The 23,909-nt window shown below is 42.4% G+C and overlaps 1 protein-coding gene across 3 annotated transcripts in view; it reads right to left on the reverse strand.

Moving 5' to 3' along the window:
• magi1b (membrane associated guanylate kinase, WW and PDZ domain containing 1b) overlaps window positions 1-23,217 on the reverse strand; it is a 145,812-nt gene extending 122,595 nt beyond the window's left edge. For all 3 annotated transcript variants that reach the window (XM_069712743.1, XM_069712734.1, XM_069712726.1), the window contains exon 1: window positions 22,423-23,217. In XM_069712743.1, the coding sequence (XP_069568844.1) occupies window positions 22,423-22,720 (298 nt within the window). In that variant the 5' untranslated portion in view covers window positions 22,721-23,217. The remainder of the gene's footprint in view (window positions 1-22,422) is intronic.
• Window positions 23,218-23,909: the final 692 nt, after the last annotated feature.

The raw sequence follows: 23,909 nt of genomic DNA on the forward strand, positions 1-23,909 counted from the left end.
TTTTTAATAAGGTGCCTCAAGTGACATCACTTGAGTCATTGACAGTTGGTGAAGTGGGTGGGGAGTTTAAAATAAATCAGCTTGTTCCAGACTTCTGTGGCGACCTCCTCGTCCCTGGAGGAGAGGCTCCCGGCTGCATTAGGTGCTAATAGCATAACACATACACGTTGATTCTCAATCTCAAATATGTGTCCTGACGCTAGGAAAGAAGATAGACAGAAATCTTTTTGAGCATTTGGAGGACACATCATGGAACAGTCTAGTCATTGTGCAGGTGTGTCATTCTCCTTCTTAAACTTAATGGCGCATTGCAACCAGGCTGAGCATCTAATGCTGTTTTATAGAGTTCTTATATTCTATGTGTGCTTCATTGAAAAGGTCCCACCTTTGTACATGCACATATTGGCGATTTAACAACACCTGATACATTGTTGAAACTTATTTGAACGAAGGACTTAGTCTTTAGTAAAATTTCAAAGGATGCTAAACTTTGCAACATTCCCCTGGTGCACCTTGATGAAGTAGCACCTAAAAATTACAGCCTATCAGGGGCGCACCCTTGAGATTGAGAAACAGACAGAATCTCTGATTGAAGAACTGAGATGCACTGTGGGTAAAGTAGGCACCACATTTGGAAAAAGAAGTAGAACACATGAAATAAAAAGATTTTCTCTGTTTCTGTTGCACTGATATTTTCTTAAACAGCTACACTTTAGTGGCATTGTGCACCTGCAAAAATGATGCTATGATAAAGGTACTCAAAAGTATATCTCTGCCTGATGTGGCAGCACGGTGGTGCAGTGCAGTGCAGTGGTTAGCACTGTCACCTCACAGCAAAAAAGGTTCCGGGTTCGAATCTGGTCCTGGGCCTTTCTGTGCGGAGTTTGCATGTTCTCCCTGTGCTTGCGTGGGTTCTCTCCGGGTTCTCCGGCTTCCTCCCATCATCCAAAAACATGCACCTCAGGTCAGGTTACCTGGCGCCGCGCTAGTGGCAGCCTGCTGCAGCATCTCCCCCCTGAGAGCCCCCCTGCCGTAGTGAAGAAATTTCCCCTCGGGGATTAATAAAGTGTATAAAATTAAAAAAAATTAAAAAAAATGTCTGAGTGGATATCTTTACCTAAACTGCTGATGTTTGTCAGTGTCATTCCACAGCTTACTTGCACGCAAAGTTCTGCATTACAAAACAGTTCTAGTCTTTAAATATACACTCTGAGGCAGCCGGTATACCCAATTCCCAACAGTTTACAATTAACAGAATTCAGAAGGGCTGAAATAAGCCTTTAAAAGTCAGATACGAATTCATTAAAACTGCCTCGGTCAGTGTCCTTAACAATCTCGTATATTAACAGGCCAACTCCACTTTTGCTTAAAGGTTCAGAGCAATTATGTGTAACCCTAAACAGAAAAACAAATACAATAGAAAAACACATCAGAAATGCACTGTAGGTACATCTTCATTCATTAGAGGTTTCTTCCTTTAATTTATGCTCACTTGCGTGGGTGCAAAAATTCACAACACACTTACATGTATAATCTCTCACCCAGCGGAAAGAGAATCTGATCTGTCAGTTTTGTACTGACAATCCTATCTGTGATTAGAATAATACTACAACCTGTGTGGCACACTGCAGACTATAAAGTGAAAAACAACGCAGTTTGACAAAACACCTCACCCCAAAACAGGAAATGAGAGTGATCTGAGGGTGCTGGATATTCACACCGTCCAGTTTGTGCTGATTGGACAGGCAGACGGACAGGACACGACCAATCCTCCTGACATGAAATATGGAGGTAATATCTACTGTAGAATCCTGACATCTTAATGATTCAGCCAGCAGTCTGACAAACACAGACACAAACACTGAGAATAAACAACCTCACCCACCTCTGCATTATTGCCCTCATAATAAAAAATCCATTACAACAATATTGGTGCTTTTTTGAAGATAACGTTAAGTGATTTTTTTTTATTTTTTTTATTTTTTGTATAATTTATGTGCAGACAAATTTAAAAAACACTCAAAACCTCCACTGATAATTTTCAAAAATACATTATATGGGTTGGAGTTTCTGGATTCCACCTGTGAAGACACTTTCTGTAGTTTGTGGTGGATGACCATAGCAGTAGTGTCAGTGGGAAGAACAGACCAGCATGCAAGCAGGGTTTGTCCAAAAATATAAATTACATTTATTTAGAACATAAACAAAGAAAAACAAAGCACACCAGAGGATGCACTCCTCCACCTTCCCACAGAAGGTTTTCATTCAAGGTTCACCTGCCGTGTGTCAGAAAAACGTGAGCGCACCACTACAACAGTGTCAACACAGCAACTGTTTAGTGTGGGAACGCAAAGACAGACAGGCACTCAGGAACAACAGAGGAGGGGCCAGGAGGTGACACTGACCCAGGACAAAGTGACATGCCTGGGGCCAAATGCCCTGGGGGGAGGGATCTTCATTCACCCAATGGGAGAAGAAGTAGGAAGAGAGACATGACAGAGAGAGTTTCAGGAGGAGAGGAATGAAGCAGCAGCATTACTGGGTTTACCCTCGTGTGATGTAATTGGATTCCTGGCAATATGGGCTTGGGGAGAGGATGGAGGACAGGAGGAGGAGGAGGAGGTGACTGAATGGAGAGAGAATGAGGGAGATGGGGGGAGGAGCGGTTCAGAGCGACAGAGAGGAGGATTGATTTGGGTTTCAACACTGGAATGAGTCTCAGGGGAGGGGAAGGGAGGGGAGGGAAAGCGCCTTGGCGGGTGGATAAGCCCCACCGGGTTTCTCCTCACCACCTCAGGGCTGTGAGGTTGTGTCAATGACCGCCGAGAGAAACTATACACGCCCAGATTTTATGACCCATATGTGTTCGGTTCAATCAGTCGAAGTGAAAGACAGATCCCAGGAGAGACAGAGCGAAAATGAAGTTAAAATGGGTGTGAGGAAAAATGCTAATGAGAGCAGAATGAGGTAATCTCTCATTATTTTGGTTCCCAGGACCTCAGGTTGTAATTTTTATTTATTTTTAAAATGTGCATACAGAATTGTGACTTTACTTGCATTTTAAATGAATTCAGTCACAGAAGAAGAAGCTGGTACAATGTGCTGCGTCAGGCCGATAGCTGCTTTGTAGCATCAAAGGAGATGGGTTGGACTGTGTAATTGCAGCCAAGTACGAGAACCATAACTCATGTCAACTCATAACATGTCACTCTGGTCATATTAAGATTAACAGATGTTGCCAATTTGCAGCTGTAACAGCTGGAGAAAGTCATATTTTCCAGGTGAGCAGATCATCAAAAACTGTTTATTAATGTCACAGGCAGAAGTTAATGATATATATTTATCCATGTCAAAGCTCAAGCGATTTGTCTCTATTTGGAATCTTTAATATTTACAATACAAAGGTCAAATTTAAAAATAAAAGGTCTCTCAATTCAAGCGTGACACTATTGTCACTGATGAACATACTTTCATGCTCAATCAGACCTACATTGTCCTCTGCCTGTCATTCCTTCTACTATAAATAGAGTGATGGGCTCTGTGGTTAACCTAAACATAGTTGCCAAGTGTCAGGTAGACTGAAATACCTCCCTGTGCAGCTGGCACTTAGCACGGCAGAAACAAGTCAGAGAAATGGACCAGATGAGCAGGTACACACACACACACACACACACACACACACACACACACACACACACACACACACACACACACACACACACACACACACACACACACACACACACACACACACACACACACACACACACACACACACACACTAAAGAAAACACAGATCGAGGCTCTCTTTCCATGTCTGCTCTAATTCATGTGAGTGTCAGGCAGATGGGAAATGTGCAGAGGGGTTGAAGTGTGTGCGTTTGTGCCTTCTAGCTGCCAAACAAGTGGAGGTTAAGCCAGGATCACAGTTTGGATGGGCGATTTCTCCCACATTTATTGGGCTACATCTCAGCGCATGGCACCGGAGCTTCTGAGCACAATTTGGTTACATTTATACCTTGCAGATGTCATTGGTGCTAAGCAACATGAATATATGAATATGAAATAATCCACAGTAATTACTTCGACCCAACTAACATGGCTAAATCTGCAGAAAGGTAATGAACCTCCACTGAGAATGTTGACATGTTGCCAATGTGCATGTGTTGATGACAAACAATATTGCATAGGGGTGACTTTTCATGAGCAAACAGTAGCTGAAAAGAATCATTGCTGACTCACATCCAGCAAAGACACAATCGCCTTTGGAAAACAGTATCAAAATATAGAGCTGGTCTATGTTTAGAGCGGCAAAACAAAGTCACTTTTATGACCTTGTTTGTGCCTTCTGGCTCACTATGAATTTAGGCAACATTAAAGAGCTGCATTTAGACCACACAGAAGCATGTGTGCCAGGGCGTGCACACACACACACACACACACACACACACACACACACACACACACACACACACACACACACACACACACACACACACACACACACACACACACACACACACACACACACACAGCCTGTGGTCAAGAGTCTGGATACTTAGAGAACAAAGCAACACATTTTCCTCTGCTCTCCTTTACAATGGAGAGTGAAACTATGACATCATTTGTTTAAAACTGCATTCAAATATAACTCCCTTCCCAGCAACAGTTTTCCTGTGGAAACTTCAATGCTACTCATATTTCTCTGCTGCCCTTCAACTCCTAAAGCAAACTCAGTATTCACATACATCTTGCACATACTGCACACTTTACAGTACAGCTTGTATGTGTTCCATTTATTTGACTATCTTAAGTGAAATTCACAATGACAGTAGTAGCCTCACACACCTCCCTGCTTAAGATTATTATTAAAATAGCCCCTGGCGCATAATGACTGAAATAAGTCACCATCACGGTCTCCATGCCGTAGATTAGCAGAAGCTGGGTTGAAGGGAAGCCAGCCTATCTGTGACGGTAGGCCTGTGGGGAACAATGGTGCAGGAGAGCAGTGGTGAGGATTAATATAAATACAAATACATAAATTTGTATTTTTATATTTTGTATTTATTTATAAATAAAAATATAAATACACGTTGTCATTCACTTTCTAAATGTCGTATCACAATTATCCACAGCCATACATGATGTTTTCATAGGTCTTGTTTCATCTGACCAAAAGGCTAAAGCCTAGTACCATTCACTTTACTATCATACATGATCAAGAAAAGTGAATGTGTAACTGATCAAGCCATTTAATTTTCTGTCAATTGGCTAATTCAATATTTGACCGATTGTTGCAGCTCTAAAGGAGTTAGTATCCCTCTGTTACAAAATAATTGAAGTGTTCAAAACACCAAAGCGTGGCAAAGATCCAACTCCAACCAGATGCGTCCAACCACGCTGTTGTACGTTGCTGTCTGAGCAGAGACGGCAGGAATGTGGTCTGTCCGTAGTCAGACGGCAAACAAAGTTATCTGTCTGCAACATCATGAGACTAAAAGCCTTTCCTCTCCCCACCACTGTTTATCTACCGCTTTCCAACTCTGTGTGTGTGTGTGTGTGTGTGTGTGTGTGTGTGTGTGTGTGTGTGTGTGTGTGTGTGTGTGTGTGTGTGTGTGTGTGTGTGTGTGTGTGTGTGTGTGTGTGTGTGTGTGTGTGTGTGTGTGTGTGTGTGTGTGTGTGTGTCCGCTGGGGAAAATTTTATTTAGCAATCAGCCATGCCCCTGGAGATGACCGGCGCCTTGGGATTTGGGACCCTGTTGCTGTGGCAACCAAAAGGTCACCTGACACCAATAACCTCAGACATCATGTTTACACTGTCCAGATGAACAGGGGGATAAAGAGCGGTGGGATAGGGAGCGCTTGAGTGCGGTGTTTGGATAGGGAGAGCTCGAGTGCGGTGTTTAACCGTGGTGAAATCATCAATCTCTTTTAAGTGCCATCCACAGTGACTATGTGACACTTAAACTGGGTAAGAGGATTCAAACATTGAGTCCAGGGACGTTTGACTGCCCTGGGTGGAATTTGCATTCATCAGTGATCAGGTCTCCAGGAAGTTCACCATCTCTGATGTATAACCTTTATCCCGCCCTCATGATGCCATGGAGCGCCGCCCAGAACCTGCTGACAGGTGCAGCGCAGGTATGCTGCAGTTTCACCCCAAGCTGTTCGACTGGCTCGGCTATGGAAACAGTACCACCCCACACCAGACACACACACACACACACACACACACACACACACACACACACACACACACACACACACACACACACACACACACACACACACACACACACACACACACACACACACACACACACACACACACACACACACACACTTTCTGTCAAGTTTATGAATCTACTAACGGTATTTGCCCAAAAACTAGTTTCAGAAATTTCTTACAAACTGTATCCCTATTACGGGAAAAACCTTTTTGCCACTTGAAGTCCACATCTGGAAATTAAGAAATGCACTACAGAACGTATCCTCCTTAGGCTGAACCGTCTCTTCTATGTTCACTCATTTTTCAAAATTCTTTTCAAAATTCTGTTATAAATGACTGAAAGAATGTCTGACACGGACATGTTGTTGTGCTGTTGACTGACAGCAAACGAGAGACGTTGTGGTGATAAACAGGAAAAACAGCTTCGACTGGCTGTATCAGATTCCAACCATTCCTACCAAAAGGACAATGAACCGGCTGGGGCCCGCCAAGCTGATAAACACATCAACTCGCTGGCAGCTTAGGTGGAGTCTTTATAGGTTGTCTTATCGTCTTTTGGAAGACAAAATGGAAAATGAGAGACCTCAGATGTTTTTTTCGACAGTTTAAATGATGATGGTAAAAGACTGTTGTCTTTAGCAGGCATTAGAGCAGAGCTTTCAGAAGTCTTATACTGCAGAGTGTCTGTTTTGCAGGATATAAGACTGAACAGGAACTCATGACTTCAATCCTTTAATCGACCAGGCTGATATATCGGCTGATATTAGCTTTTTGCAAATATATACGCACCAGTGTGCAATATATGTCAGCAGGTAAAGAAGAAGGAATCACAGTACAGACATAGTTTGACCACTAAAGTGCTCAAAATTTTTTAGAATGTCTTGTCAAGTATGTATTTTGGTCAGCATTGAATAAAAACAATTTAAAGGATCTGTATAATGATTTTTACTTTTGTCATGTTTTTGTGACGCGTTTGCCTGACACAAGATACATTTTAAGAGAATTTCAGGGGAACTGATTGTAAAGTTCAGTTATTATGCAACTGAAAACTTCTGAACAGAGATTCCTCTGAAAACTCCCTCTCGACAGTAGACTAACCTATGAACAGAAGAGGCATATTGACCAATGACACTCACTGTATGGGAGGGTGAACATGACAAACAAATCAATGATTCACCATTTTATTATGTTCAAACAAACTAAGCAGCAACAGGAGTCAGGTTTCATATGACCAGCAGGGTTTCTCAGGTGTCAGGTTTATTAAAACGCACATCTCATTGGTCCGTTTGTATTTGAAGAGTACAAGTGGAAAACACACCCCTGCCGAAGGTGTTATTGTACTGCAACCTGCTCAGCATGTATTCAAATTCACAACAGCGTCCCAAACATGTACCAAAGTCTTCCACCACGAAAGAGCAGGAATTGCGAGGAGTACCTCTGCCTTTCCACCAGAACAAAGAGCAAGGTGGACAATGGACAAAAGGGACACATTGGAGAGAGGAAGTGGCACACAGGAATGAAGAGCTGGAGAGACAGAAAGTCAGAGATAGTGAGTTTGAACAGTAATGACATAAAATAAATAAATAAATAAATAAAGACTTCAAAAAATGGGACAAACAGGTTGCAGTAGAGCTTGGTAACATATGACACAAAGCCAAGTATGGCAATTACTCTTCTTATCACAGCCAGTCTGCTTTTCCAGCTGTTTTCTGTGATAACATTGTTCAAACATGTTTGGCGCTTTCTTTGACCCTCAGGACTCCTGAGACCAACACAATTCAACACTTGTAATAAACTCTGCTCTCACAAAAACACCTTCTCCAGTCAACTGCCGAAAAAAGAAAAGAAAACAGACAGTGTGACAAAAAGAGAGTACTACTTGTCCACAGTGACTCAGCAAGCAACTAGGCCACAATCCAGTTCCAGCTGTCCTCTTATCAGTCCATTTACATCAAGAAGAATAGAAATCAACTGCCCCTGAAAAGAAACAGTGTGTCTGTGTGCACTCAGAGCCCAAGAGCCCCACAGGGAAATTAGATTTCTTGTCTAATTTATGAGCTCTGGAGCCCAGTAGAGCGTGAGGACATGGAGGGATGTCTGTGTTCACCAGCAGTCTTCTGCCTATTTGAGGCGATGAGGTTTTTTTTCAGGAAATATGTGTTAAACAGATTGGTGCAATACATCAGTGGTATAGGAACTGTCATTTTGCAGCAAGGTGTATTGAGTGGGTACATCAAAGAGAGAGAAAGAGTAAGGGGGGGCTGGGACTAGAGGTCTGAGAGAGAGAGAGAGAGATCATGTAAAAAAGCATGCTGATGCTGCACATTGCTTTTACAATGATGGAGCTGGCTGGGGAGATTCACTTCCAGGAGCAGGAGGGAAAAGGACTTCCTCATTTCAATGGCACTGATACACAGCACAGTCTAATTTGATAGGCTTTCTGCAAGAACACAAGTCAATGTTGTGTGAAGTATATAAAATACATACATTTAATCAGTGCTAATGGCGGACCAGGTAAAAAATAAAGTCACCAATTTTGTTAAATACAGCCCCCAACTTTTCCTACAAAAATATATGACACTAACACTGAAGTGCATTTGAATGATTCTGTTCAAACTTCCCTTCCAGTGTCAAGGCTATTGTGTCCTCCTATAAATCCAGTAGATTGGTGACACTTAGGCCACACTGGGGCCAATAAAATAACTGCTAGTGACACACAGCAGACACCTGAGACACTAAAATCCAGATCTGGGCCAGGCCCAGCTATGTAAACAGTGCATTCCTGCACAGAGCAGAGTGCAGGGAGTGTGTGTGTGTGTGAGAGAGAGAGAGAGAGAGAGAGAGAGAGAGAGAGAGAGAGAGAGAGAGAGAGAGAGAGAGAGAGAGAGAGAGAGAGAGCCAAAGAGAAAAAATAGCAGGACAAAAGCCTTGCATGCAAACTTGCATTGGGAAACATATCTGCTTGCACTAAGCTTACATGTTTATCCTTAAGGGCATGGATCTTCTAACTGGGATAAAGTAGGTGTATATCTATCTCTGTACGTGTGTAAGTGTATGGATCTAAACACACAGTGACAGCAATGGAGCATATGAAAGAGTGGCAGTGGGGAATGGAATTCCAACACAGCCCACACGACCCTGCCCATTTCACCAAAAGCACTGCTAGAAAAAAAAAAAGAAAAAGAAAAAAAAAATCACATGATTCCCACATAAAAGCCTTAGGAAGAGCAGTAAAAGTATGCAAGCTATGCATGGTGAACCTCAGCTTCACAAAGCCCTCATGAAGACTGGTGACAGTCAGTCAGTGTGCTACTATTTACATATGGGTACATGATTAGTATTGTCACCCTGCTAACAGGGACACAGCGGTCCACACCATTGTACAGCAGCCACTCTTGTCTTTGTCTATCTTCTGATAAACCTGATCGATTGGTGATCCACAAAGTTGGCATAAACAAATTTAAAGCTGTGGAGGGGGAGATGTGACTTCCTATAGATATACATGCAACATTTTAATGTTAGAAACACACACACACACACACACACACACACACACACACACACACACACACACACACACACACACACACACACACACACACACACACACACACACACACACACACACACACACACACACACACAGCACATGCCCAAGTCAGTGCAGCAGCAGTGCCACTTTAGATCACAGCAAAAAGCCATTGAAGACCTGCAGTTTTGGAGCCCATGGCAGAGAATCGGCCTCAGAGCGAGGCAGCTTCCTGCTGAGGACAGTAAACGCAACACGGCACAGTGTGACCAAGCAGACGACCCCGCTCCGCACAGAGAACGACCAAGTTCTCCCAACACAGAGCAGCTCGCTCACGCTTTACTGACTGCTCACTGAATTGGATCACTTGTTACCACCGTTGTACAAAGAGCATAACAAGAAAGGTGTGTGTGTGTATGTGTGTAAATGTCACATTTCCGGGTGGCATGTGCTCTGTTCATGTCCACGGGTAGAGTGCATTTCAGGGCTGTATAAACTGTAATGCTTTCAAAAATAGCAAAACATAAAATATTCACACACAGCTGTTTCAAAGTGGACATAAATGCTTTGGAGCCCTTTTGTGTTGTTCAAACTAGGTCATATTCCACCAGAAAAGTAGAAGAAGATCAATATTTTCACTCTTTTAAAACATACTTCTATTAATTAATTCCAGTGAGAGGCTCCAGAGTCAAAACCAATCTCTCAGTTAGATAAGACACTGTTTATGAACAGCACAACTTTGTACATTTTGGTTATCTTTCAACGGTATATAGGCTTGAAAACAGCCTTTACAACATTTGCCGTGCCATAATGTACATAAACAAGTGAAAACACTTTGAAAACATAATCTACTTCCAAAGATAGTTTGACTTTTTTGTAATGTACATTTAAGGTTTTGTGAGACCTGTGTTTTTCTTTACAGCTACAAAGTCTTGATTGGCTGGCTATGAAAGTTTTGGAACTTGAAATGGGAAGGTTTGAGAAATAAGTGAATATTTAAATTTAAGTATTAAGCCAAGCTTTTTTGTAAGCATTTGTTCAGTGCATAATAAGGAAGCAATATAAGTCAGTAACACCAGTATCATTTGGTGGAGGGAAGTCTATATATGAGATGATATAAGACCAGAGATGGAAAGAAACTAGACCAACAACACACTTTAAAGAAAAAGTCCATATAAAACACATTTTAAAGCCATACATAGTCCTGAAAAGATAACACACATGAAGGCCACATTGAGCACCTCTGCTGTCAGCAGACTGTAAAAGGCTGATGTCACCGTGAAACTGTATGTATGAGGGTGGATCAGAAAGTTCTGAGACTGCTCCTGTTGCACAGGAACAAAGCGAAGCACCACGACATGCGCGGAGAAGTGAGAAGTTGTAACCTTCCTGAGTAAGTGAACAGTGGTCCGAGTTTGTCAGCGACATACGTGTTGTTGTGGGCGAGTAACTTTTGGGTTTTCAATCCGCTGTGATCAAGCGCATTGTCATGTTGGAGAAACCAATTGCTATTGCGCCACAGTTCAGGCCATTGCACCAAATGTTTTCCCTTACATGCCTCAGAACATCACACTAGAACTCTGTGTCAACAGTCTAACTCTGACGGTTGAATTCACGGTACACAACCCCGTGAATGTCAAAGAAAACCCACCTGGTTGCTCCTATACTGATGCGCCTTTTTTCAGTTTTAGACAGTGAGGTTTTGCCAGTGTCAGTCAGAACCCTTCTCTAAGCTCACTGCTTAATTGTCATAAGCATTTCAATAATCTCTGTTGCTTATTTCCAGACATAAAATTGGATGTGCGCCATCTGGTTATGTCCACGGAGAAATCGCAGAGACACCTGGACCCCTGCTCACAAAAGGATGTGTAACTCAGGTGCTGATTTAATCAAGCGACAAAACTTGGGGTACTTACTCACAAAGGTCACAGCTTCCCTGTGCCCTGTGCACATCACAATGCTGGGCACCTTTGGCGCGGAACAGGAGCGGTCTCACAACTTTTTGATCCACCCTAGTGCAATTAAATTTGACTGGAATGTTCTGTGCAGTAGTTTGTGGACTATAACATCAAGCAGTGTGTTGCTTCCTGAATCATTTTATACCTGCTGTGGTGTAAATCTCCTTTAAAGTCTAACTTTAACATCATGTCAAATTCACACATGCACCAAGTGGAATAATATAAGAGAAATTCATGGTGAAGATGCTTCTTAAAAAAAGAAGATTATCATAAATGTGCAAAAAGTCTAGAAGTGGAAAATTTACATATAAAGTGCCATAATACCAGCTTCACAGTTTTTAATCCTAAAATCTATCATCAGGCACATTTACATTTAAAAAACCAGCAGGGTAATGGCCATAATGCTGCCACACTGACTTGAGAGAAGCTGCTGTAAATTTATACAAAAAAAAAAGATCAGACCAGATCACAGCCTTGCTACTAGTTGTACTGTCAACGTTTCTCAGTTTGTGTTTGGGTTCAGGCAGGCTGGGCTCTGACTACACAGAAGGCACTTCCAGAATTAGAGAATGGGGGTGGCTCAGCTCTTGAAACTGACCGGTGTATAGAAGATGCCGCAGTTGTCACATAAACAGACATCACTTTCAAAAATCGACACATTAACATCTGTGACGGATGAGCAGTGGCGACAGAAGATGGACACCAGCGACCTCTTAATTAAGACTCAATCCCTTTCCTGTCTTTGCTAATTAGTCTCTGCTTGTCTAATTAAGATACTATCAGTAAGCTGTTACATTTGACTCACTGAACTGGTTTAATGAAGACTGTACAATAAACTGTGGCTGCTTCTGAAGGAGAAAAATGAGAATTACATCTTTCTATTGTAGTTTTCATACAGTAGGTGTACTGGTCTGCGAGACCTCTTATGCATACTGACCTTTATGTTGCACTATCAGACACACAAATACGCACAGTGGGACAAGCGTGACTTTGTGCTGCCATGGTGCCCAGAGAGACCAAAACAATCAAAACCAGTCAACCTGTCCCAGAGCTGAACTGAGCTTTCATGGTGGCGTGTAACCACTTAGACTTGGATCAAATGGCCATGCAAATAATTTGTACAAACAATTACAAATGCCAAGGAAATTATAAAGTACTGAACTATGAGCTATTATGAGAACTATTCCCGAGAAAAACACACTTGATCCCGTTTAACACACATTAACTGTCTCATGCTGGACTTAAAGAGGTGTTGATAAAGTATTAGTTGTGTCTCCATGATCAGTGTTTTGCCCTGAGAACTTGATGAAGATCACACATGCTCAAGAGTTACTGAACCTTTCACCTTGTTATATTTTCCCCCTGTCTTTTCTAGCTGGCAAATTACAGAGAAAAGTTCCAAATTATACAAAAACCTTTCCAAAACTCAATTAAACTTTTGGAATTGATGCCTTTTTAACTGCTGGAGAGAAAAAAATTGATCTGGGTAAACACTGCATGCAGTTTCATCTGAGATAATGAAGTTTTGGTGAGTCAGATTTACTTTCTTTAAATAATTTCTAAATGATCATCAGTAGCCAATAGTCAAAAGATCTCATGATAGAACAGAACTGGCACTATGTGGAGTCGAGAAACATTCATCTCCCTTAATAACTGTTTCAGTTCTGGCTAATTAAATAATATTCTATTGTCAATATGCAGCATGAACATTGAGGAATTTCCACAGGACCATTCTCCTCGTCATTCTCCTCACTTCTTTTGTTCTTTTTTGGCAAAAGTATGAACATTCTCCAGTTACATTTTGACCTAAACTAATAAAACCAAACCAAATAAACGTCAAGTATTATATTTCAGTTGATCAGCATACCAAAGGCAAACAATCATTCTTGTGTTCCCCGTAAATGTAATCATTTAGTGAAGAGGCAGGAAACTACTGGAAACAATACAGTTTAATGTGAGTGGTGTGGTGATGGAGTCATGCGGTGAGTGCCCAGCTTCAGGGGAAACACAGGCACAGCTGACGCACAGTTGTCATGCAGAGTTACACAGTCTGACACAGAGGTATAGCAGAGACTAGCTTTGAGAAAGAGTGTCACTTAGCCCTTTAGATGCTAACCAGTTAGAACTCCTCTGAATAACTGGCTTATTATTACTGAGCATGTATCAGAGGAGGGAGGCCACCTGTAAAGCTGAGGACATAAAAACATCCCCACCCTGGATTACCAAAGCCATTTGGTGTCATGAAGGTTTCCAGCTAATTGCAGCACACACATGCTCTCTCAATCAAGTCTGCTTCAGCGCTGGTCACCATCACACATTTTCCAGATGGAGGAACTGCAGGCATCTATTCCACTGTGCAACACCACTGCACGGACAAACATGTGGTGGATTCATTGACACAAACACTCTTTAGATTTCACAAACAAGTTTTGGGTGACAGAAAGTTCTTCAGTTAATAGTGATTTCAGATTAATTACATCACACAAGATGTGTTGCGTGTTTACTAGTGAGCTTTACAGATGCTTGAAGGTGGATTTTGTTCACCTTGACAGAGCCAGGTTAGTCATTTTCCCCTATAACCTGTCTCTATGCCACGCTAAGCTAACTGGCTGCTTGCTCCCACTTGCTATGCAGACATAGGTATCATAGTGTAGCGTGACATCTCAGCAAAAAAAAAAAAAAAGCAACACCATTGGTTCATCCGCACACATCAAATGTTATTTACGACCCACATTATCAATCTGTCTGCCTTACTTCAAATCTTTCTTCTTCTTTTTTTTACCCATAATTCACCACACTTTCCCTTCACAGTGGCAAGAACCCACATAAAGCCGTCTTCAATACTTTGCCACACACTGCTATCCATAACTGCTGTGAAATGACCTGTTGGGAAATTCTTTTCATTAGGACACTTAAGCAGGAAAAGGGACAGGGTGGCGGGAGGCACAATGGGCTGCCCCTTAATATGAGCCATCGCAATTCCCACAGTCACACGACAATACGCAAGTAGAGAATAGATGAAGACTTGAGAGGGGAGAGCAGACCAGATGAATGGAGCGAGGAAAGATGAGCAAAAAGGAGGAGGGATAAGGCAGTGTGGCATGGAGAAGCATTGATGTGTGCTGCATAATTGCCACTGCAAAGACGACTCCCAGAGTTTGGGGCTTGCGAGCGCGCGTGCATGCTAACTGCTGCGGACAAACAGACAGACTCCAGTCTAAATCCTCTTAATAAGGGCTAGACTGCTCTGGAAACCTTACTTGCCTGTTTTGTCTGCGTGTGCATGTGAATGTGCGTGAGTAAGCTTCCCAAAGACTTCACATTAATGGGATTTGTGTAAACAGACCCCACGGCCTCAACCGGAGTGTAATTAAAGGTAAAGAAAAGGAGGAAGCAGACTGGGGAAAAAGGGCCTTTATATTTCAAGGAGCGTGAGAGATAAAGGACAGAGTTTCTGAGTGCAGCCCCAACTAGCACAATAACAAGCCGACGATTAGTTTTAATGTCAACAAATTAACTCCACGTAAGCTTCTTAGTGTCTTTTTACTGTTTTGTATCTCAAGAAGTCGGATATGAGGCCCGACACTATGATAGAAACACGAGTTTGAAGAGCACTTAACAGTGCTGCTCTGTGCACGACTGTATGCTGATTTAGAGAGAACTTTACAAGAGACTAGCAGCTTGTATTCTTGAGCACAGCAACTTGCTACTGGGTCTAGTCTCAGTCATATTAATAATGCCCACAGCCACTACTGAGCCCATCACTTTGCGCCCTAGTCGTGCCCGCTGGAGGCATAACCACATCTCATCTGAGTCCAACAGCAGCAGAGCTGACAGAACGACTTGGCCACGTCAGACCGTCAGGCGCGCGCGCACACACACACACACACACACACACACACACACACACACACACACACACACACACACACACACACACACACACACACACACACACACACACCACTTCTATCTGCAGGCATGCATATGATCCCGTTCCTGCCTTAACACAAGACAAAGAACAGAACTGATGTGGCTGCAAGTTGGTGTCTTGGTGCAAAACTTCATTACTCAGTCAACTAACATCATATTCCTCTCAGCTCTAAACTGAGTCTTGGCACTATAAAGCCTAAAGAGCCACTTAACACAATGTTTTTGCTTGAACACCTTCAAAAAAATAAAAATAAAATAACATACTCACGCACATACACACACACACACACACACGCACACGCACACACGCACACCATCCACAACTGAGATAACACTGCAACCATAAAGAGAAAAGGAGTTGTAAATGTGTGGTAGAACTGGTTTGGAACAAGACTGAAAAGGTCTCTAGGGGAAAATGTGAACTAGGTCTTCACCTGTTTTCTAACCGAGAGCTATAAACCTCTATAACATGTATACAGCTGTACCAGGTCCAGATTAAAGGTTGTTCAGAAAAACAGCAGATGTTAATTTCAACAACTTATGTTGAAAGATCCAAAAAACCCTGATGTTCTTTGGTAATTAGGATCAATAATCAATGGTTTTGAGTCATTATTTTCAATGAAAAAAATGCAAATATTTTCTCATTTCAAAGCCCTCCAGAGTGCGACCAGTTTGGTTGCACGTGACCAAAAATCTGCCACATTTTTGCTAATCGCACTAATGCGCCTGCAATTTAGCCGGTCTGGGTGTGCAGAGATTTGCCTTTGACCAACTACTCTAAATATATTTTCTGACCTCCCCTCAATGCAGCAATGATGTGAATCACCAAGCAGTTGAGAGTTGTGGGGCATTTTAGAGTCTGAAATCACCCCAGGGAAGAGAGGGGTGATCAAACACAAAGAGAGGGAGCTGGACGGGACTCGGTATGTGTTTGAGTGGCAGCAGTGAATGTGGCTGTACATGTGTATTTTGATTTACGTTTCAAGATAAAAACATGAATTATGAGAGAGTTCCCCAACTTTGAGTAGATACATTTTGCTGCTTGTAGTGATACGAAGCTGCAGTTTATTCCAAGGAGCATTAAGGTGCCTGAAAGCTTTGCAACCAGCTGTGGAGGATGAAGTAGGATGCTGCTTAAATCTTAAATCATTTAGTCCTGTGTTAAGAAATGTCCAACAAGTATGGTGACTGATAAAACAGGTTACACTTTATTAAAGCAGCGCCAAAAGGAGTGGTGAAAAGTTAAGGGTGCACAGAAATGATGTGCTGGTGAATCTAAATTAAAAAAAAACATGGTGCAATCAATGGAAAAAAAAGTTCCAGCTTCTTAAATATGAATATTTCCTGGTTTCTTTTATTATAATAAACTGAATATCTTTTGGTTGTGGAATGTTGGTTGGGACAAAACAAGACATTTCAGGCTGCAACACTGGTTCGACAGTTTTCCCCATTTTCTGGTATTTTAAAGACCAATCAAGAAAAAAACAAAAATCAACAGATTAAAGAATGATGAAAATAATTATTAGTTGCAACCTGACTGCATTCATCAAAGAGCACACCCTCCTCGATTGTACATGTATATCATTTGAGGAGAGTGGATGGGAGCAGTCTTTAAAGGGAACTGCCTCCCCCGCCCGACTAAACTCACCATCGTAAATTAGTTGGCCTTTCTCGTCCTCTGACAGCGTGTGTAACTGCAAGTGCCAAGTGTGACCGATTCCCATTCACACTCAATACAGCAGCCTATACTTGAACTAATTAGGAAAAGAAAGACCATTCTTCAGTAAACAATAGAAGAGGCTGCACACGTGTGCATAATGTACCGCCTTTATGGGATTACAAAAAGCGCTGCATTAGTGAGACAGCATTTCATGGTCTATTTAGTTGGTAACTGAGTGTCCCTCCAGTGTACTTAAATGCAGAGCTTAAGCTGAGCAGCGACACACAGAAACACAATTTTAGCTCAAAGTCAGCAGGATGCCTTTACTGTACACTTGTGACTTCTCTCTCGCCCTCATCCGCACACACATTTACTGAAATCTAAACACACTCCCTGAAATTAAAGCCAGAGATCTTTCCTGAAGCCGGCTATGAGGGAGGAAGTGAAGTTGTTCCACTGCTGTCAGAGAATACAAAGGTGGAAGAACGTTCGGGGCGAGGAGCGGTGTCCAACTTCCTGCTGAGAGAGAGGAAATAAACACTTCCATATGCAATCCCTGCCAGAAACACTTGCACATACACCCAGAGCCTGGAGTTAATGCAGTGACACAGTGTTGTAATTTCGAGCAGGCGGGGCCTTGTTAGCAGCTCACAGCGCCATATGAAAGGGAGAATCATTTCTGTTTCCAGAAATTTATAGCTTGTAAGGCCTTGTTCATCACACCAGCTCTATAATATAATGCAGCTCGGAAAGAAATATACTCCTCCGAATGGTCAGGGGAGAGATGGCTGGTTTTTGCGTGAAGAGGATTCAAATTTCGTGTGTGTGTGTGTGTGTGTGTGTGTGTGTGTGTGTGTGTGTGTGTGTGTGTGTGTGTGTGTGTGTGTGTGTGTGTGTGTGTGTGTGTGTGTGTGTGAGAGAGAGCGTGGTCACATGCAGAAAATCCTGTTGACTAAAGCGACCCGCCCACACAGCATACCTCCTTCCTGGGGAAACCTCTGAACTCTGGGCCACTCTGCCATTTTTCATGTCCGAAACAAACAAACAAACAAACAAACAAACAAACAAACACACACACACACACACACACACACACACACACACACACACACACACACACGATCGTTGTTGACTACGGTCACTGACATACTGTAGCGTCTCTGCCACCACTAACACACCTTGATCACAATCTAAAATTTAGATATTAATAGTCCGCATGAAAACAGACAGACACACACACACACACACACACACACACACACACACACACACACACACACACACACACACACACACACACACACACACACACACACACAGAGAGAGACACAGAGACACACACACACACACACACACACACACACACACACACACACACACACACACACACACACACAGAGACACAGAGACGCACGCACGCACAGCATGTGTTCTCACACCAGAGAGAGCGTGCCACTAATCTGGTTCCAATCTGAAACCTCTCTGTTGTGATTTTGTGTTTGCACAAGCATGTGTTTGTGCATTTGTGTGTGTGTTCTCGTTGTATATGTGGAGCAGTAGGTCATTTTATGATGATTATCCATAAAGAAGTACCGGGGCTTATCCCATTGACGAGTCCTGTCGTAATGTGAGTTTTTTGTTTGCAAACACGGCACTCTGTTTTAGTCATTAAAGCCCACCTCTGCGTGCGTACGAGTATTAAACATTAAAATGCATTAAGACGGGGTCAGTAGCTGCTTGTTTAAAAGGGTTTGTGTGTAATAGTCCTTAATTATATAATCCAGTTATGGTCCCACGGCTTCTGCCCACTAAGTGCACACGGAAGCGGACTTCTTATGGAACAAGCTCAGCAGCAGATCTAAGGGCGTGTCATCTTCAGGGTAAATATGCATGTGTTGTTCTCTTTTCACCGATACCCAAAGCACACATTACAATCTCTGTAGTAGAACTCGTTAGAGCCTCTTATAACCTCAGACTGGACCTGCTCCTGAATGTGCCTGCGTGTCTGCATTCGTGCTCTCAGCACTGAAAAGAGTGCTGAAGGTCCCGACATTACACCGTTCAACACGTCTCTTTTTGCAGCAGGTCGTCAACAGCGGTAATATCAGAGAGCAGAGACACTTCAGCGCCACCTCTCCTCACATCTCACTTGATTGAAGTGAGAAAATGGCACAAGCTCTGGGTAAAATTAGGTCACTTACATTTTACAGATGGCCTTTGTTGCTGAGCATATTTTCCCAATTAAGGCTGATTAGGGAGGGAAATTCCCAGACAGCGTGAATTATTAAAAACTTGAAATGGAATCTGATCATGTGACGTTGTACGGCTGTGACACTCTACATTCCCAGATGGGTAGGGGGGGAGGGGGGTAGAGCAGTTCCTAAACAAGAGAAGGAAAGCTACACCATGTCTGTTCAAATCAACCAAACACCCGTAACCATGAGCGTCAACTCAAGTGTCTTAGAATAAACAAAGAATACAGATATTTCTGACAATTTGAAGTGATTAATATTTCTAATAGCAACTTTTGCTCTGCTGTGCTGATTATAAAACACTGCACTTTCAGGCTAAATTAAACCCTCTACCCTGGAGTCTAATTAATGGCACATATTTTACCTGATTAGCCTGATTGGACTGGAGATGACTGACAACTTCCTTGGCTGTGTTCCAAATGACACAGTTTCCTTAGTACACTAACAAATAGTGCTCTTACAGGTTAGGACTTCCTTCCTGTGTAGTACTTGAATTTCAACAGAGTAGTGTTATCTCAAACTGGACTGACCAGAAATAACCACAGCATTTCAATACATCACCCGTGTTCTCAAAGCCCTTCGTTTAACACACACAATAAAAAATACTGACGGCTCCTGTCCAACAGCAGTATAGTGGTACTCAGTGAAAAATTTAAACTTCTCTTTTGTTTTCTGCAACAGCTGCAGATTCCTCAGACGCCTGTATGTGAAAATTCTTTATGTCGGGGGTCACTCCCTTTCTGCCCCGTCGTGTGTGGAAAGTGTCCAGACTTTCACACTCAACTTCTGGACCTTTTTGAGTGCACCGTGCGGGTACTTGTAGTGCACTGCATGTTTCCATACTTGACAGTGTGAATGCACTTATGCATTCAAAATAGTTAATGTTAGTACTAGATTAAACCATTTGCAATACAGCAATTGACGTATTGTCCCCACACTTGTCAGGGGGCGACTTATGCCTTTACTATTCTTCTAAGAGCCTGTATATGAGCCCTTCTCACAGAAGTTATTTAGAAATGACACAGAAGGAAAAGCAAAAGTGTAAACAAAACCATTAACACTTTTTTGCATCCATTTTTGTTGTGCCACCGTCATGATTTAGTGGGACACTTGTGCCGTGTTCGGATTGTCCACAAGTCCACAATATAGCGCACTATGTAGTGGACAAGTGGACGATTCCAACGCAGCATCACTTGGAACAGAGCCATCGTTAATGTGATTAGTAACACCTGTGCTTAAACTACTATCACAGCTGAAAATGGGTCTCTAACATCACATAATCAGCAGCAGAGCTCCACCCATCTTCAACCTCAGTCCAGGTCTAATTAGTCCATAAGAGAAAACACCTGTGTGCAGAAAACATAACCTCTTTTACTGAAGTTTGTTCTACTTCTGTGTTGAAAAATGCAAAGTATTTCCAACTGTTTCACATTGAAATTGCTAGTCAAAATTTGTAGAGAAACTTTAAGTTTATGAACCAAAATTTTGTAGACTTTTTTCCAAACAGTGTACAACTGCTTGTATTGTGTTTATTTAAAATGAAAAGCTGCACATAAATGCTCTGCACTATTGTAAATAACTTAGATGAAGGAAAAGGTAGCAGGAGCTGAACTCTTACATTATACCTGCTGCTCCCTTTCCCCAAGAGTATATTAACTTATTCAGTAAAAAAAAATCTCCTTTATAACAAAGAAAAACATTTATTTCACTCCTTACTCACTGGAAAAATTATTGTTTCAATACAGCCCTCAAATTAATAAGGACATATTTTGGTTTTAAATTCTACATGCAGCATCTTTTACAGAGCACCACTGAACAGGCACAGATGGCATTGCTGCAGGCATTCACAGGTTCTAAACATGTGAAATTGTCCTTGAAGAGTTGTTGCTCTTTTGTCAGTCTCTATAGGAAGTTGCTGTGGCCCAGGCCGGCAGAGAGCAACCCTTCAGCAGTCTGTGTTGCCACGCTGGGAGCTTGTCAGAGTGGCTCAGTGTCAAACAGCCCAGCCCTGCTGAGTCAAGCTGACCATAAACTGGCCAGACCAGCCACACTGGCCGGATGTTAGGTGCCTGATGTTCCCAGCCCTGTTAGGTGCGAGATATATGTGGCCAGTCAAGCCTGTTTGAGAAGTCGTCAGATAAACTATAGCCCAAAAACAGGGGGCCAGGGCCAGTTTAGTTGATGGCTTCTCTAAACTAAACTCGCTTCTGCAGTATCCTGTGTTTCATTCCTACATTCCTTCTACATAGACTCCAAGTTAGACCTAGTTGGATAACCTAAATCCATTTAAAGTCACTGGATGAGTGACACCTGTGACTATTTCAGGTGTTGGATATCCATGGCTCTGTGAAAATGTTGGCTCATAAGCTCTAATGTACACATTATTTGGAAAGGTTTCTTCATTACAAAGCGTTGGGAAGAACACAGAACAAAAAGGAAAGCTGAGTACACAATGTGCGTGAGCGTATATTATTTCCATCTCCCTGAACCCGACAGGTGGCATTTTTTCGGTGGAAAAAAGAACTCAAACTCAAATGGCAGTCTAACGTGGCCTTGCTCGTGGACAGGTGTACAATGTCACGGCTTCCAAAAGTTTTAGCAACAACTTTAAAGTTTGAAAAATCTACAATTTGGACTTATTCCGACAAAATATCAACTTAATGATCACTCAAAACTCCACACTGCTTATCATAACTGTACATTGTATGTAAGCCGAATTTAAGACTAATTGATTTTGTTTAACAAAATAAGGCTTGGAATGACATTCTCAAATTCTAACATTTCTCAGTGAACTGAACAACATGAAAAGGCGGAAGTTTGAACGGAGTTTGGCGTGTGCAGCCTCCTGCTCCTGCTCTTACCTTGCCTGACAGTTTTCAACCTGACGGGACCTCTGCAGTTCTTTATTACGGTTTGTACGTCGTACAAGGGTAATCCCGAGATCGAGAGGTTCTCCACCTCCAGCAGCAGTTCCCCTTCATATACTTTTCCACTTTTGTAAAGCACCGCGTCCTCATTCACTTCCCCGATGTAGGCGAACTCTCCATTCTCCGCGCCGCCGCGCAACGGCACATTCAGGTCTCCGCGAGCGTCTTTGGAGACGGAGCACTCGTTCACTCTGGAGGTCCAGTGGTTTTTCTTTAGCACGGGTTTGGACATTGTGAACAGTTGTGAGCCGACACCAAACCAGGCGGGCTCGGGCACTGGGATGATGAGAAACAGTCAAGGCAGCCGCTCACAAAGTAGACTTGTATCCGAGTGAAGCGCAGCAAACTTTCTTTCTCTTCCACAGAATCATGGGTGCCTCAGAGTGTTGTCCCACCGCTTTCCCGGAGTGAGAAATCAAGCCATTCCTCTCGGCTCTGAAGTCACTCCTTACTGTATAGATATTGTTCTCATCATTTTCTTAACATCCCTGCAGTTTAATCCTCCTTTACCGATGTCATCTTACATCTGCCACGGTCCCACTCACGCCGCTGGTCCCCTTTATTAAATCCTTAAAAAAAAATAAAAAAAATTTAAACTCACTTTGAACTGTGTTCCTCTTTTTCTCCAGTTAACAGCGACTCCACTTTTCCCCCACCGTGTCAGGCCGTTGACTTCACTGGTGGTCGGCGTCCTCGGCTCCTTTAACCAGGTACGTGTGTTTAGCTGAATCTCATTTCCACTCTGGGCTCTGCTCTGCTGTGCTTCTGCTGCGAAAGTGTTGCTGTTCGTGCTGCATTCATGTGCTGTCGGAATTGCTTGAGTTCCAGAAGTCGTTATAAGCATAAAATAAAAGTCATTCTTAATTTTGCTTTGTTGCTTTTCCCATTGTTTCTGTTTCTGACAAGAACCCTTAACAATATGATTAAAAAATGGTATCTTGTTATAATTTCAATTTGATTTAATAAATTGTACCATAACTTTTCCCATTAGCTTATGTTTCCATGATATCTACTTAGCCTATTATTATTTTAATTTTACAGATTTGTATTTATCACCTTAAATGTGGGTCCAGTCTGAGATCCCAATTTAATGCAGAAATGAACCAGATATGAGGCAGGCATATTTACATTGTAGATCCAAAATAAAGTGGAGCCTGTTGGCCAAATCAAATGACATCTTACACAGCCAATGTGTAACTGACTTGGCAACAAATATTGTACAGTAACGGCCAAAGTAGTGACATGCATATGCATCAGCATTTACAGTATCAGCGTTTGAAGTAGTCTATTGGTATGGGGTTGGCTTGGGTCATTGACATATTTGAGTTTGTGCATTGGATGTCGGAGCCCACAAAGAGCACTTGAAGGCAGCAGTATTAGGCCACAATGAGCGCATGCGTGCTACCCAGAGCAGAGGGCTT

The sequence above is a fragment of the Brachyistius frenatus genome, unplaced genomic scaffold (assembly GCF_029030835.1).
Source record: "Brachyistius frenatus isolate BFR_SWC_R1_liver_20210118 unplaced genomic scaffold, ASM2903083v1 Contig_4, whole genome shotgun sequence".
NCBI classification, from domain to species: domain Eukaryota; kingdom Metazoa; phylum Chordata; class Actinopteri; family Embiotocidae; genus Brachyistius; species Brachyistius frenatus.